This window comes from Camelina sativa, chromosome 3, assembly GCF_000633955.1.
Source record: "Camelina sativa cultivar DH55 chromosome 3, Cs, whole genome shotgun sequence".
Taxonomy (NCBI): domain Eukaryota; kingdom Viridiplantae; phylum Streptophyta; class Magnoliopsida; order Brassicales; family Brassicaceae; genus Camelina; species Camelina sativa.
In genome coordinates this window covers 12836631-12853057 of record NC_025687.1, presented here as the reverse complement: position 1 = coordinate 12853057, position 16427 = coordinate 12836631, and the positions used below count along the sequence as shown (strand labels likewise).

Sequence of the window (16427 nt, the reverse complement as noted above, 5' to 3'; positions counted from 1 at the left end):
GAGAGACAGCGAGGTCCTGGTCAGGAGGGTGGTTCTCGGGGGGACATAGAAACAGATCTGCTGGTGAGGGTTCGCAGGCGGATGGCAAGCGGTCTCATGAGGGGAAGTTTGGTAGGGGGATCGAGGGTTCGGTCTAACTTACCAGTCGGGGAAAGCAGCGCAGATTCCAGTCCTATGTACAATATAACGAATTTCGGCATCGTCGGGCGGCGTCTACTGATGTTGCTGCACTTAGGGAGATGCCGGTGGAGGCAAAGGAGGCGGCGGTTCAAGTTGAGGTTCCGACTGTCGAGAGTGAGCCTAAACAGGCCCCGTTAGCCCGTAGAGCTTTATTTCAGGAGGATGGGATAACTGTTGCTGAAGTGGAAGATCCACTAGACACAAAGCTCCCTTATGTACATGTGGTTGCGAGTTCTTCGCTTCCTGTTAGGGAGATCGCGGTGCTGGGTTCCTCTGAGGTTAGCAAGGATATTATAGTCCCCACAATAGTGAAGGAGGTGGATGTTATCTCGGGGGTGAGTGGTGCCGATGTAGGTGGTGAGAGCACTTTACCGCTGGTGGAAGGGCTCGCTTTGGCGGATCATGAGGATCAGGAGGTGCTTTCTGCAGGGGTATTCTCTGGTAACTTGGTGATTTCTCCTGATGATTCTGGAATGGATGCTGCTGAAGAAGAGAATTTAGAGGAATCAATGGTGGAGGATGGTCATGAAGAAGGCTTTCTCTCTGTGAAGATGTACCCATTATAGGAGCGACTGTTTCCAAGGATTCTGTCTCTCCACCGCTGCTTGATGAGGGAGCTTCTATAGTGGAGAAATCTCGCAAAGGGAAGGGTGTTTTGGGTCTCCAAGGTATGGGGTCAAAGAAGCTAAATGTTTACGTTCGTACTCCCCGTAAACGACCTGCTCCGAAGCATACTGCTGCTCTTGGTCAGACTACTCTCCCGAAGCCACAGGCGGTGGAAAAGGGAGTTGCTGGTGGCACAAAGCCATCAATTCCGAAAGCTGTTAAATGAATATACTAAGTTGGAATTTTCAAGGGCTTGGTAACAAAGCAACAATTGGGTATCTCAGGGACTTGTGGATGCAACACCGGCCGGATTTCTTATTTCTTTCTGAAACTAAGCAATGTTTTTCTTTTTTAGAGTCTTTTGTTGGTCATTTTGGTTATTCTCATTTAAAAACTGTTGAACCGATTGGTTCTAGTGGTGGTTTGGCACTTTTCTATAATAATATCAATAATAATGTTTCAGTTTTATTTGCTTCCAATAGAATTATTGATGTAGAATTGATATACAAAGGCAAGCTAATCTATCTTACTTTTGTTTATGGATATCCGGTTCCAACAAACCGAGAATTGGTTTGGGAGCGGTTAACACGAATTGGTTTAACTCGGGATGACCCTTGGTTTCTAATTGGTGATTTTAATGAGCTTAAAGGCAATCATGAGAAGCGGGGTGGTAAATTACGCCATGCATCTTCCTTTGTGCCTTTTAACTCGATGATTCGACACTGTGGACTACTTGAATTTCCTGCTCTTGGGGATAGTCTTTCTTGGAAAGGTTGGCGAGATAGGAAACCGATATGTTGTCGGCTAGATCGGGCATTAGCAAATGAGGCGTGGCATGACTTATTTAAGGACTCTTTCACAGAATACCTAACTATGATTGCTTCGGATCATAAGCCACTGGTAGCTGTTCTTGAGGATAAGGTAAGACGGGGTAAAAGCGGATTTCGTTTTGATCGTCGGTGGCTAGATAAAGAAGGGTTCTATGACGTGGTGGCAGAGGGCTGGGACTCTTCGACGGGATCCACATTAGTGGATAAGATAACTAAATGTCGTCAGGAGAATGATGATACTACGGTGGATGAAGTAGCGGAGCTTACTTGGCTATTATGAGAGGCTTATAGGGATGAGGAGGTGTATTGGTATCAAAAAAGTCGGAGTAGATGGATGCGGCTTGGGATCAAAATACTGGTTATTTTCATGCCCAAACTAAGCAGCGACGGGCTAGGAATCGCATCATGGGTCTTTATGATGGACATGAAAATTGGTTGACGGAGGAGAGGGATATCGAAAATGTTGCGGTTTCCTATTTTGAGGAGTTTTTTACTTCCTCTGACCCGTCAGATTTTGAGGTGATGTTGGACGAGGTACACTCATTGATTACGCAGGAGAGCAATGAGTTTTTAACCCGGGAGGTCTCGGAACAGGAGATCCATCATGCTTTGTTTATGATGCACCCGGATAAGGCTCCTGGCCCGGATGGGATGACAGCGCTTTTCTATCAGAAAGCATGGCCTACGGTTAAGGTCGATCTGGTTCTTTTGGTGAACTCCTTCTTGCAGGACGGGGTTTTTAATAAAAGGTTGAATGTAACGAATATCTGTCTTATTCCAAAGGTGGATAAGCCGACCAGGATGACTGAATTATGGCCAATTATTTTGTGCAATGTGGGGTATAAAATTATTTCAAAGGTTTTGTGTCAACGATTGTGCACTATCTTGCCATCTCTTATCTCGGAAACACAATCGACATTTGTGGAGGGTCGTTTTATCTCGAATAATGTTTTGATAGCCCAAGAGATGTTTCATGGTCTCCGGACAAACCCTTCCTGTAAAGGGAAGTTTATGGCCATTAAGACGGATATGAGTAAGGCTTATGACACGGTGGAGTGGCCCTTTATTGAGCTTTTGCTCCGGCAACTCGGTTTTTGTGATAAATGGGTGTCCTGGATCATGTCTTGCGTCACTTCGGTCCAGTATAAGGTTTTGATCAATGGTCAAGCACACAGTTCCATTATTCCTCACTGGGGATTACGCCAGGGAGACCCTTTATGGCCCTACCTTTTTATTCTTTGTACGGAAGTGCTTATTGCACATTTCCGCAAGGCGGAGTGAATGAAACTTATTTCTGGTATCTGGGTTTCGAAAGCTAGTCCTGCTATTTCTCATCTTTTATTTGCGGATGACAGTCTCTTTTTCTGTCAGGCAACAAGGGACCAATGTGAGGTAGTACTCCAGATCCTTCGTAAGTATGAGTGAGCGTCAGGCCAGCAAATAAATTTTCAAAAATCCTCGGTCCAATTTGGACATATGGTGGATCATGCTCTTAGGGAGGAAGTGAAAGGGGTTTTAGGAATTATTACTTTGGGTGGTATGGGTTCTTATTTAGGCATGGGGCTAAAACCCAAATCTTTTCCTTTGTCCAGGATCGATTACAATCACGGGCAAGTGGCTGGCCGGCTAGGTTGCTATCAAAGGGCGGTAAGGAGGTAATGATCAAGTCTGTCGCTACGGTCGTTCCGACATTTTTGATGTCATGTTTTCGGTTACCCAAGACGGTTACGAGGAAACTGACAGGTGCGATTTCCAATTTTTGGTGGAGTTCGTCTGGACAATCAAGGGGTTTACATTGGGTGGCATGGGATAAGCTATGCAGGGTGAAAAGGGAGGGAGGTATGGGGTTCCGATGTTTGGATGATTTTAATACTGCTCTGTTAGCGAAACAGCTTTGGCGATTAATTTCAGTTCCGGATTCACTTTTTGCAAGGGTATTTGAAGGCCGATATTATAGGCACTCTGATCCACTGGATCCAATAAAATCATATTCGTCGTCATATGGGTGGCGGAGTATTATTTCTGCTTGCTCTCTGGTAAATAAAGGACTTATTAAACAGGTAGGATCTAGGGCAACCATCTCTGTATGGAATGACCCGTGGATCCCCGCTCAATCCCCGAGACCAGCATTGGGCACAGGGTCGTCGTCTGACCGTTTGCTCTCAGTTCAAAATCTTATTGACAGGACTTCTAACTCCTGGGATATGGCTCAGCTTATGGCAATAATATACCAGTTTATTTGATAGTTTTGTAGTTGCTATTATTTCTGCCTTATGATATGTTACGGTTTTGACTCACTTTGACCCCGTTTATTTGATAGTTTTGTAGTTGTTTGAGTCCTTTTCAGGTTATAATGAGAGGCTAGGAAGCTAAAAGCAAGGATTGGAACAGCAGGAGCAATCAGAGCAGAAAGGAGTTGAATTGGAGCAGAAAAGCTGATTTTAGACCCAGGAGCACATGCTCCCGATTTCCAAGCTCATGCTCCCAACTCTACGGTTTCATGACGACACGTGGCAAGCATCTAGGCGTCGATTCCCTGATTAATTCCCCTTATTTTAGGCGATCCTTTGTGAGAGAAAGAGGGCTGAGATCGCTTTTTAATAGGGAGATTTGAATTTGGAATCTTCCCTTATTTTTCTCTACTTGTATGCTATTTAACCTAGGGTTTTGAGGAGAGATGGATATACCTTTTTCTTTTGGTTTTTGAGCGACGCTTTTGTGAGAGGGAGAAGAGCGGCTACCTCGTGAAGCAATATTCTGAACCCTTGTGATTTTTATATTTTTATGCTATTGAATTTCTCATCTATGTTGGTTATTCATTTCTCTATGTCTGAGTAGTTTTCTTTGCTAGATTAGGGGTTTCAAAAGGGGTTTCATGGGTTAGCAACAGAACACAAATAGGGCTTTATATAATCGATTGTCTTCACTATTGTTAGACTTAATGCTTAGGTTGATTTGATCACCCAATCTATGATTCTAGGTTTATCTATTCATCAAAAGTGTAATAGGTTGCTAGAAAAGACATTAGTGGGCAAATTATCCTAGACCTGCGAAAGTTGATGTGTAGGTGATTTGTGAACTTATCATTCCTGTTCTTTAATGCTTGTCTGCGATTCTGGGCTCAAACGACAGTTTAGGGTTTATGGACCGCCGAGCATGTGCTCCGGATGTCTGAGCACGTGCTCCGCGTTTCCGCACAGAATCGATCAGATAGAGTTATTGATACCACGACAGTGGATCAGTTTATATTTATGTTTGAGTTCTAGACTGGTACTTATTTTATGCCCTGAATAGTTGTTTAGTTGTTAACTCTGAAATTCCCGAGAATTACCTCTGATCTAGTGTTCTGCTTATTGCCTTTTTATATCGTTTTAATTGCGTTACTGTTACCAAACAAACCCAACTTTGAATTGTCTTAGCTTGAAACTGAACCAATAGAACCATAGAGTAAAACTTGGTCTTCGTGGGATTCGACCCCTAAGTACTACTTCTTTGCTGTGCACTTGCAGTAGGAAAATAGGGTTTAAAACTCTGTGTATCACCTTACTACTACGAAAACCGGACAAACCGGATTTGTTAGGTTGGCATTTTACCAAGTTAGGTAAATATTCGGTAAAATCTGGATACTATATCGTTCGGTCACTTTCGCAGGCTTCGGCTGGCCCAAAGACACTTGGGCCGGACTTTGTGTCTCTACAGGCTTTTGTCTGGAAAATTCGGTGTCCCCCGAAACTCCGTCATTTCATATGGCAAGTGATTTTGGGTTGTGTAGCGGTTGGAGCTAATTTACGGAGACGTGGTCTGAGTTGTGATCTCGTGTGTTGTCTTTGTGGTCATGAAGATGAGACAATAAATCATACTCTCTTTGAATGTCCATCTGCCCGTCAAGTTTGGGCCCTATCACAGTTCCCGACGACTCCAGATGTTTTCCCATCGGCTTCTGTCTAGACGAACATGGATTCCCTTTTTTGGTTGTACAAGGATGTCCCATCACATGATGGATTTCCCTGGATTCTTTAGTATATTTGGAAAGCACGTAATGATAAATTATTCAGTAATTTGAAATTTGAATCCCCTTGCAATATTGCGGTTAGCGGAGGATGAGGCTAAAGCCTGGCTTCTGGCTCAGATAGAGGCCCAAGTCCCAGAATCGGATTCTCACAACACGGGTGTACTACGCGGTTTTGGTGGTCTCGGGGTTTCCAGGTTTTCGTCGACCTCTCTTTGCTTCATTGATGGCTCTTGGAAGGTGACAGATCGGTTCGCTGGTAGAGGACGGTATTGTGTTTCACCTAGGGGCGAAGCTCCCAGCATGGGAGCAGCCAATATACGTCGTAGCCTATCACCCCTCCACGCCGAGGTGGAAGCCCTAATATGGGCAATGTGATGTAGGATAATCAGGAGGTCGTCTTTCTTACCGACTGCTCTGATTTGGTGAAGATGGTGTCTTCGCCTACTAAGTGGCCAGCTTTCACGCCTTATCTGGAGGACATACAAGCGGACAAAGAGGAGTTTGCTTCATTTTCCTTAGTCTACGTTCCTCGCTCTCAGAATAGTAAAGCGGATAATTTAGCGCGACGTGTTCGCTCAGTTCCGCACTTAGTTACCTTTGTAAACGATTTACCTTCACGTTGGCTTGTTTGAGTCAATCTTGTAAGCTGTTGTAAAAAAAAAGATTAGAAATAGAGACAATATATAGAAAATAAAAAATATATTAAATTTCACACACTTTAATTTTCATGAATTTTTATAAAAACTGGTTAAACTTATAGTACAAGATATTTGTTTTGTGATATCGTTTTAATAAATTATTTTAAAATTTCCTTATCATATATAAAACTAATTTTTGTTAACTATTACTTTTAGATGATGACAATAAAATTATATAGGAAAACATAAAATTATCTATCAAACAAATTAAATAAGATCTTACACTTTTTTTTCTAGACTACTTATCAGTTTTTAATTTTCGAAAAAAAGAAAAAACTATAAAAAAATAGAAAAAAAATAATTTATCTTAACTATTTAACGAAAATACTATATAGTTGACTTTGCTATAAGTAATGGTCTTATTACTATATTAACATACTGTTTAAATAATTTCAAAAATACATTGTAATCAAAAATATTAAGTAATATTTACTTTACTTTTCTCTTTTTCACGACCATTCTATGAAACACTATATAACATATATAAATTATAAATTTTAGTTGAACCGTAATATTATGAATATTATTTTTAAAACATATATTAACAATTACATCTGTTCATTTCATATATAATTTAATAAAAACTTTATTTATATTTCAAGTTAATAATGCATACATAAACCACACATCGTATGGACTACTTTCTAGTATATATATATTTGGTGCTTCATCAACATGTCATGTGTTATACCACATCCAAGAATTTAAATTCTCTCTTTGAATTCATCTGATCTCTGTTAGGGGACAATCTTCAAGCTCGATGCCGTACAGAAATTCATCACGACAATGAGCTTTGTGCCTTCCTACTACTTTACTCTTCTTGCACACGATCCAGCAGCTATCCCTCCATTCCAGCAAACCTTTCAGGTTAAAGTTGATGTAATGGAGCTTCACATTTTGGATTTGGCCGTTTCTATTGCTAGACCTAAAAAAGTAGTTGTCCAAAATCAAGATGAAGGTGACTAATATAATTGTGGTGCATTAATTTTTTTTTTTTTTAAATACAAGTGATCAAGAGAGTACTATAAAATCAAATCTCACTTGCTGATTAATAATGTTGCATAGCGGCAGTGACCCCCAAGGAGCCCTTCGTACCTCACTTTCATCGTAGCGTAGTGTCAGTGTCAGATGGTGTTGTAGATGGTGCCATCGTCTTCCAAGGTAGATTGCCTGATTGGCCTTCAGATCATGCTTTGAATGATGATAGAAACCGATTTTACGTGGTACGTAAGATTTTTTTTTTATTACTAAGAAACACACAGCATGATCATTTTAATCATTTTAAGCAGCAGTGCTGATCACATATTTTTCGTGCTTTAATTTTGCAGCTCAAGGAATCAGAGTGGCAAACCACTTATTGGATTTCTCTCTATTTGGAACTTTTGATTTGTGCAACTGATAGAGGGATGTTTGGTGTAAGTAATTTTCTCTTTGCATATCAATGACATACCATATATATGACTGTTGTAAATAAATTATTAACGATCACCAAAACTGTTGATGTTGCTTGCAGATATTGCAGAGTGGTCTGCCCAAGCTTCAGATTCTGAAAGTGGTGATAGAAACTGAGGAAGAAGATCAGAATCCCCCGGTTGAGAGACTCAATGCCAGAAGGGCACATGTCTACATTACTTTTAAGGGCTTGGCCAAGTCCCCACGGATTGATGATCATGAGATTGGTGGCCATGTTGAACGCAAAGCTATCATTAGAAGAGTCATTGATGCGCATTCGGGATGCTTGAATCTCAAGGGTTCTTTTTGGAATGATAAAGATCAGAGCCGTCGCACATAATTATGAGGCCACAAGCCCAAAAACATTTTTAAGCCTGTTAAAAAAAAATTAATGAAAACACAAAAAATTAAATGAGTTTTGAGAGTCGAACTCGTGACTTCTCAGTCCATCTTCCACTACTTATACCGCTAGGCTAACCGAATTATCAGTGAAATTAGGCCGAATTTAGACTATATAATTTCCGGCCGCAAGCTGATGCTTCATCAGCTTGTATCTTGGGCCGGCTCTGATAAAGATGCCGAGCATCTTTCTAAGAGACTCCGGACTGGAGGTCCAAAAAGATGTTGATCAGAAAATATATACATATATATATATATATATATATATGTTGTGCGTTTGAACTGTTTTAGGTGAATTTGTTTTAGTGTCGTGTGTGTTTTGAATACAAGGAAGGGTTAAGTTATTAGCGTATATGTATGCGTGTGTGCATTAATCGTGGGGATGATTCAGTAGTTCTCCTTTGGGACTACAAATTCCCAGTCTCTGAATATTTCTGTGATATAGATTCATACTCGTATGATCATCCCTTTTAAGCACAAGTTTACACCCCTAGATGATCACATACGAGAAACACATAAGCATGTGTTCTGTGGTTTGGTTGCTTCCAACTTTATTAATAGTCTCTCTTTACATATAATACAACACAAAGGCTATTGGATTCTATGACTTAAATACTACACAACTCAGCAAATTTCAGAAAATAAAAGAAACTGATGTTTATATGTTCTATTTGAAGATGTTGATCAGATAATATAAGTTAAAGCTATATATCTTGTGCGTTTGAACTGTTTAGGTGAATTTGTTTTTGTGTGGTGTGTATGTAGTATGTACTGATGTTCTTGGTTTTCCTTTTCCTTTCCCATTTTGGTCCCTACTCCCTAACATCTGAACACTAGTAATCCATCATAATATAGTGCAAATAAAGATTAAATCCCTATATTGAATGTGTGTGTCATATGCAAAACACAAACAAAGATAATATATACCATTCATATGAAGGAACAAACAGAGTCCATAAGAGTTTTTATTGGTACACATAATCAAGATAATAATAATCAAATCAAAACAAAAACTTTACAATTCATGCCACTAACCGGCAACCCAAATCGTGTTTATCTTCTCTCACAAATTAGCTGCAACAAACGTAAATACCTCTAAATCTTACAAAAGAAACACAAACAAAACCGAAAGAACAACAAAAATAAACAACCACAAACTTTATAAACAAACAAACATAAAAATTTACTAGGTAGAAAAAATTATGAAAGAGTGAATCATATCACATTATTGAGCAATTGCATTTGACTCCAGCTTAGGCGGAGGTTTCAAATTCTCTCCTTTACCAGGAGGAACTCCTACGTTCCGTATCATCACTGCTTCACCTGCATTTTCATCATTCTCTATTTCAACTACTTGTGTTTTCTCCTCTGTTTCCGTTTGTTTCCGACTTGCTTTTGCGGATTTGGCATTCTTTTTCTTCGCCTTCGTTCCACCGCCAAGTCCATAACTACTCCTGTTCGCATTCGACTTCCCAAGTACTGTCACTGTTGGATGCAACATTTCTTCTTCATCTGGCACATCCTTTGCTTTATCCACTGCTAATGTTGCTGCCTGGTACACTATATCATGAACGATGGAGCTGCAGAACAGTATTGTATCAGTGGCTTCTTCCAGCGTGAGGCTCCTCGGCTCTTTTCCACCGGGACACTCCACACGCACGGTCGACTCGTCTACAGAGACCAGGAAAACCATGTCTAAACTTACGCAAGGTTGTAAGAAAATATACGTAGCAAACAACAGTAAAAGCACAGTGAGATGCCAGTATCAGATGAGAAAGCTGAGTAATTACCTAAAATTTCATTTGCGGGAACCAAGGAGTTGTGGTGGTCCACAGAAGGATGTGCCATACTCTTTTCTGAGCAGTCATCCACTGCATTTAGGCTGCATTCTGACTCGGAAACTTCATCATGAACCTCTACACCAGGTGTCTCAGGTATACAACTCTCAGGTTCTATTTCTAAGGCTGTTGTGGTGGATGAACCGTGAGAAATTTCGTTTCCATCCTTTTCTTGTAGCCTAGAGTGATCATTCAAAGAGCTTTCATCAGTGATAGGTGATGCTCCTAAATCCGATATGCTCCTTACATATGCCGGTGATTCTGTTGTCTCCACTTTGCTTATCACAGTATTGGCTACATCATCTCCATTTTCAGAACATCCATCGTCAATTACCACCGGATTATGCTCTGCCAGATCACCAACTAATCCAACGCTTTCACCGAAATCAGCATTCATCACATTGGTTTCTTTACACTCCGAATCTTGGATTTCAGTGTGAGATTCTTTGTGAGTTTCATCTTGCGTATATGTCATTTGGGCAGCACACACTTCAAAACTGTCCTCTGGCATGACATTTAGAGCCTGCAAAGCGTGACTTGACATGCCTGATGATGATGACATGGTGCTCAGGGACTTGGAGTTGGTATCGTACCTATGAGTCTCCAAGTCAAGTGTACTACCGCTTCGTTGTCGTATATGGCTTCCCTTTCTTATAGAGGAACCGTAATCCCAGGATGACGATGCGGAAGCAGTTTCTGTGGAGCTTCTAAGACTAATACTTCTATCCCTTAAATAAGAAAATCCCTCATACGATCTGGTGAAACAACTGGAGGTGTTAGCTGGAATAAAAGGTGACTTCATACTGACTGATCTCTTTATAATCAAAGGAACGTCTCCACGTCCTGAAGAATCAATCTTCACATCATGATGCTTATCAGAAAGCTGAGTTTGAGAATCTTTTGTGCCTATACTCAATAGACCACAGCCAGTAGAAGACTGAGTTGCATCCTGGCAACTGGGCGTATCCACATTTTGCTCTTCCAAAGCCCTGGAAATAGAGCTCGCGTGCAGATGATATTGTTCTTGCTCATAGGAATTATCACACTGCTCAATATTTTCTTGTGTCTCCATCATTTCTGCCTCAACCATAACAGCAGGCAGCGATTCCAGCGCATTTATCACAGGGATTTTTTCAACATATGACTTGTTTTCATCGAAAATTTCCTGAGACTGCTTTGGGGAATTTTCATCAAGAACTCTTGTTGTTCCAGGGGAACCTGTTTCCGCGAAAATGTGTTCCTCCCTGCACTCTGGACAAATATTTATCTCGCTTATCGTTGCTTCAGTAGCACGATAGTGAGAACCACATCTAACACAAACCTCCATAGTTTCAAGAGCGACCCCTTCTAAAAATTCACTGCCTACATGAAGACTACCATGAGTCGAACTGTTTTCAACATCAAAATCATGGTGGCTGACCTCCTCATTCCCGCTAGACTCACATTCAACAGCATAACCTTGATCCATATCACCAAGTTGATCACTGAAAGAACTCTCATGACTCTCATGTCTACTACTTTCATTTGATAAATTTACCATGCCAAAGGCAGTACTTTCTCCATGTTTATCCGGATAAGCCAAATTTTCAACTTCAGATTGGAATACAGGGACTGGATCATTCCCTTTAGTGTCTGGCATGAATCCTGTAACTTGGCCAGAACTTGAGTTGCTCCCCACTGTTGCAGTAGAATGTCTTAACATAATGTGATGGTAAGACGAACTACTTTTCCCAGAATAAATGCCTGTGCTAGGAAGGCTAGAAGCAAGAGGCCTAAACATGCTATGATGGCTTTTAGGATGATCCTGCAGGAAAAATGTAGATCATGAATAAAATTTCACTAATCTCTGCAGATTCAATAAGGAGAAATTACCAGAATTACTATTGAAGTTAATGTATGCTATTTATAATCCAGGTAGGAGAGACTTGGACTCTATAGAATGTAACAGAAAACAAATGTGAACTAAGTAACAAGCTATTTTTGTGGTAGATATGAAAGACTTGACAACACTTTTCTTTGATATGTTCTCATAGACTGCTGGTTCTAAGTTAGAAAACTAAGCCAGGGGTGCAAACATGTTGATAAAAGTAGAGTAAAACATGAACTTTTAGAAGGTAATGAAAATCCTAGAATCGTGGACTAAAAACAAAAGTGGTATGCTGCTTAAAATGTACCATTGGACGAAGAGCAGACTCAAACGGCCTTCTCGGTGCTGAACCAGGTGACAGTAATTTTGAAGATCTAGAAGTTCTACTATTTGGAGAAAGGCTAGCTCTTTTTGAAACTGCACGGTCTGAGCCACCTACAGGAATAGACTGTAAAGAATGAAGATCATCATCTCCAGATGATGCTACAGAGCCTTTACTATGAGAACTAAACCGATCACGCTCATGACTGTGAGATGAACTGACACTTCTGGAAGCACTAGGAGAAACAGATTTTCTGCTGCGTGTTGAAACTGCATCCCTGCCATTTCTGGATGCTGGCGAAGAACCTCTTACATAGGATGCTGGTCGATCACCCAAAGAAGTTCGGAGATTTGGTGGCGCATCCAAGGAGAAACCAGGAATGTTTGACTGCCACACTTTTATTTTGGGAGAGGGAGAGTTGCCTCGACTAGAACTGACAGGAGAAGTTCCCCTGACAGCTGGCAATGCCGTGGTAGTTGACCCAGTGCTCATCCTTCGTGAAGTTGGGGTCGGAGATCTTGATACAGGTCCTGAAGGTTTTCCTGGAGTAGGAGAAATCCTCCTAACTGGGGTAGCTGATCGTCGACCAGACGCTGGACTAGGATGGCGTGCTGATGATGGCCTTCCCCTTATCTGCTGCATATTTTCAGCTCGGGGAGATGTACTTAAGCGATTCGGGCTGGCACTGCCCTTGCTGCTACGGCGACTCTTCTCCATCTACAAATACACATAGTAAATTAAGAAGTGCAACAAGATCTGATTGGAGATCTACAATGTTATACATAGAATATAATTCAATTTAGTATAGATGGATACCGTGGATGATCTAGATAATGAGATCTGACTCTGTGGTCTCCCTCTTCGGACAACGCTAGCTGCTGGCGGTTGGTCATCCAATGAAGGAAAAAGTGGTGTGTCTGGAGGCGTCAGCAACCTTTCATTGGTAACCCAGTAAGCTTTGTAAGACCACGAGTGGAAACAATAGGAGAATTATAGGCATCCAAAAGAGTAAAATACAGATTACTACAGTTGTTGACAAAAAATAGTTATAGTAATGCCAACAAGAAGTTTATGGAATCAGAAGCTGGAGAAGCAAATGTCTTTGAGAATTACTAAAAGTAAGGAAGATATCCAATTTAAATTCAATCTCAACTGTGCTTAAAGATAATTCTACAAATTTGTCAAAACAAAGAAAATAAGAAACGATCCAAGTCAAATAAGAAAGGTACCAATCATAGTCATTCTTATCTCCCTCTGCAGTGAGCAATCTGCTACTCTCCCCTTGAACAGGGATGGTGAACTCCGAAAAGTGCTTTAATTTTGTAGCTGAAGATAAAATGTCCAAAATAGAAGGAAAAAATGTTAAGAATCATGATGACAGTCAGATGACTGAAGCAAGAAACAATCTCTAAGTCCAATCATCTCCCTAAACAACGCTGCCAATAAATTTGAAAAAAAAGCTTACAAAATGCATCTTCAAGATCATCAGATGACTGAAGCAAGAAACTATCTCTTTCTTTGTCTTGCATCTCACTAAACAAGGCAAGATCGTCGTCTTTATCTCTGAACAGTATCCCATACTCAATGCTGTGGCCTCGTCTGTGTTTCTTCCCAGGAAGTTCCCTCCCAGGAGAGCATCTCAATGCCGGGGAAGGAGGCATCGCTACAATCCTACCTAATGAAGACTCAACAAAACGCTAGCCCGGTAGACCACAATTCACTTCTGGCCAATAGGAACGTCTTATCCGATCACATATGAATCCAAACATATATCTCTGAAACTCAACGGTCTTAAACTGAACCACCTGAAAAGAATCAATAGTCAATTCAACTAAGGGAAAATTCATAAATGGGATCAGCTTCTGAAGACACAAAGTCAAATCTCAACACAAAAAACCCAGAAGTAACCTAAAGACCCAATTTTTTTATTTTTTTTGCACAATTTAAAATCAACTCCGTAACAGAGTAAGACTGTGCTATAATAGAAACCCTAGTTCTAATCCTTCAATAACTTGCTCTAATTGCAATTGGAACTTGCCAATTTCTACCCATTTGCAAAAGCTTGAAACTTACCAAAAGTAACCAGACGCCTCTTCAGAAAAAAGAAAGATCTCGGCCTAAAGAATCAAACCCAGTTCCTCAAAAAAGGTCGAGACTTGAGAACAAGGAAGAAGCTTAATTCCCCGTACAGATCAAAAGAGCAGAGACCCAAGTGAGATCGATTCCATTGCTCTCTCTCTCTCTCTCTCTCTCTTCCTCAGTGAAGAAAAATGTTAAAATTGGTATAGCATTTTACTTTGCTTCCTGAGAAAGAAGCACCAAATCTTCGATTCCTTGCCTCCCTTCTCTTGTTTCTGAAAACTGTCAGATTTGCTTCTTTGCACCGCAACAAAGCTGCTACTTAGCTAAATCTCTCCTTTTTTCTCTTTCTTCTCTCTCTCTCTTTCTCTCTTTCTCTCTCTCTCTCTATGATTCTTCAAAGTTCTCTTTTCTCGAGCTTTTTTTGGGGCTTTTGTGTTTATGTGATCGTAATTACTTCTGGAAACCGTGACCGAAGCTCTGATTAAAGGCAGAGCCTTTGGATGCAGACGAAAGAGCTCATTCTGATAACTCTTTTCTTTTTCAACATTTACCATTCAAGTCCCTAACTTAGTAATTTTTCCTAAATTGTACTTCACGCTACTAAATGTTTATAAATAACCCTAATTGTATAACGTGAGGATTAATATTAATTTATCTTAACTTTGACTAGTAAAAACAATATGAATTATTTTAAAAATATATAGATCATTAAAAATATATTTATATATATATGAAAGTTATGGATTATATTGTTTTCAACAATATCTATGCTAATTTTTCTATATTGTTGATTATTATATAGTAAGATGATTATTATTATTATTTCATTGAATAGAAAAATGAACATTTTGATATGCAGAGTTGGTGTGTGATGAAGAGAGACTTCATCATTAACGTATCTATGCTTTCTGATTCGGAGGTATTTTTCTAATATTATATATTTAATTTTTTTGGAATTTGTTTTCCATATATTCAAACAAGTGGGATTTTTTATGTATATTTGTAAACTTTGGGGCTTTTCTCAAACAAATGCAAGAATGGAGTTATCTTTTCGATGGAACATTTTTTTTTTCAGGTGGCTTAAATTTTCGTCCAGTTATAATAATTTATGTTTCACGTAAACTATAAAACGAACTGACTTCAATTAATAAGGTCAAGATTCACTATTACGCAATTATGGATCTTATCTCTTTTATTATTGGTCCTAATAATGGCGGCATTCTAACTAATTATATGTACTTAAAAATTAACAGTTGGTTATGCACGAACTTTAACTTTAGATAATTAGATGTGAAAAAAACAAATAAATATTAACAATATATCTGATATTGATGTAGTTTAACATCAAAAATTAGTGCAGGAAAAATATTCTAGTCTAGACGATTAAAAAGACAAATTATGATGATTAGTTCTTACTAGTGCTATTTATTTTATCTTATTTTGGTATTTGTTAATTATTTTGTTTATGTGTGAAAAAGAAAATTGCTTATGCATGTGAGAAAATTTAATATGTTCTCACAATAATGTGATAAACAGAAACAAAAAAAAAGTTATAAATGTCTTTTTCGAAATCTTTTGCTTGAAATATGTTATTAGGACCGTGTACATATATATATATATAAACAAAATCCTAAATCTAGAACCATATATGTGATATCCATCAAATAAACATAAGATGAATTCGGATGGCTGTTTTTTTATAACATGCATTTTGCTTGATAAAAGTTGAGTGTGTTGTCTCTGTGTGTTTTCTAAAAATTTGACTGTGGTTGCTTTAAATCAAGCAATGTCGTTTTGACTTTAAGAGACATGAGAAAATATGGGATTCCTCGAAAAAAATTGTAGTTTAACAACAATAAAGGAAGAAGAAAAGTCGTGTCTCTCCCACCGTCCATCTCTATATATCTAGAATTCGATCTTGAAAATCACCACTAGCAAGCATTTCCCTTTTCCCTTTTTCAATGGGATATGATTCCAAAAAGTGACAAGTAACAGGTGGCCGAACCTGAAAAATATGTTGGTACACTAATATATTTGAAAAGCCATGTTGATTTGAACCCAAAGTTGAAAATAATATTAAGATCTTAAATAACTCATATGCTGAAAAATTCTAAAATAGAAAAAAAAAAAAAAAAAAAAAT

The 16427-nt window shown here is 39.2% G+C and overlaps 2 protein-coding genes across 3 annotated transcripts; one reads left to right on the top strand and one right to left on the bottom strand.

The window, feature by feature from the left end:
* On the top strand, positions 3275–8118 carry LOC104778908 (putative UPF0725 protein At1g28500). Its single transcript, XM_010503319.1, has 6 exons — positions 3275–3550; positions 3677–3835; positions 7068–7284; positions 7392–7549; positions 7655–7741; positions 7840–8118. The coding sequence occupies exons 1-6, from the start codon at positions 3275–3277 to the stop codon at positions 8116–8118; spliced, it is 1176 nt and encodes a 391-aa protein (XP_010501621.1).
* Positions 9161–14802, bottom strand: LOC104776836. Of its 2 annotated transcripts, none has more exons than XM_010500975.2 (7): positions 14394–14802; positions 13670–14009; positions 13434–13530; positions 13021–13138; positions 12190–12921; positions 9968–11819; positions 9161–9848 (listed from the first exon to the last, which is right to left on the bottom strand). In XM_010500975.2, exons 2-7 carry the CDS (start codon positions 13863–13865, stop codon positions 9403–9405), a joined length of 3441 nt encoding a protein of 1146 aa, XP_010499277.1. In that variant the 5' UTR covers positions 13866–14009; positions 14394–14802; the 3' UTR covers positions 9161–9402. The 2 variants fall into 2 exon arrangements, with proteins under 2 accessions (XP_010499277.1, XP_010499276.1); XM_010500974.2 differs by having other exon boundaries at positions 14278–14801.

Excerpts from the sequence above, each read along its gene's own strand:
- LOC104776836 (XM_010500975.2), bottom strand. The coding sequence starts at position 13,865 with ATGCCTCCTTCCCCGGCATTGAGATGCTCTCCTGGGAGGGAACTTCCT. Across the intron at positions 13,531-13,669 it reads TGATCTTGAAGATGCATTTT|CTACAAAATTAAAGCACTTT; the intron begins GTAAGCTTTTTT and ends TTTTATCTTCAG. Across the intron at positions 9,849-9,967 it reads TCCCGCAAATGAAATTTTAG|ACGAGTCGACCGTGCGTGTG; the intron begins GTAATTACTCAG and ends TGGTCTCTGTAG.
- LOC104778908 (XM_010503319.1), top strand. The coding sequence starts at position 3,275 with ATGATCAAGTCTGTCGCTACGGTCGTTCCGACATTTTTGATGTCATGT. Across the intron at positions 3,551-3,676 it reads CGGATTCACTTTTTGCAAGG|GTAGGATCTAGGGCAACCAT; the intron begins GTATTTGAAGGC and ends CTTATTAAACAG. Across the intron at positions 7,742-7,839 it reads CTGATAGAGGGATGTTTGGT|ATATTGCAGAGTGGTCTGCC; the intron begins GTAAGTAATTTT and ends TGTTGCTTGCAG.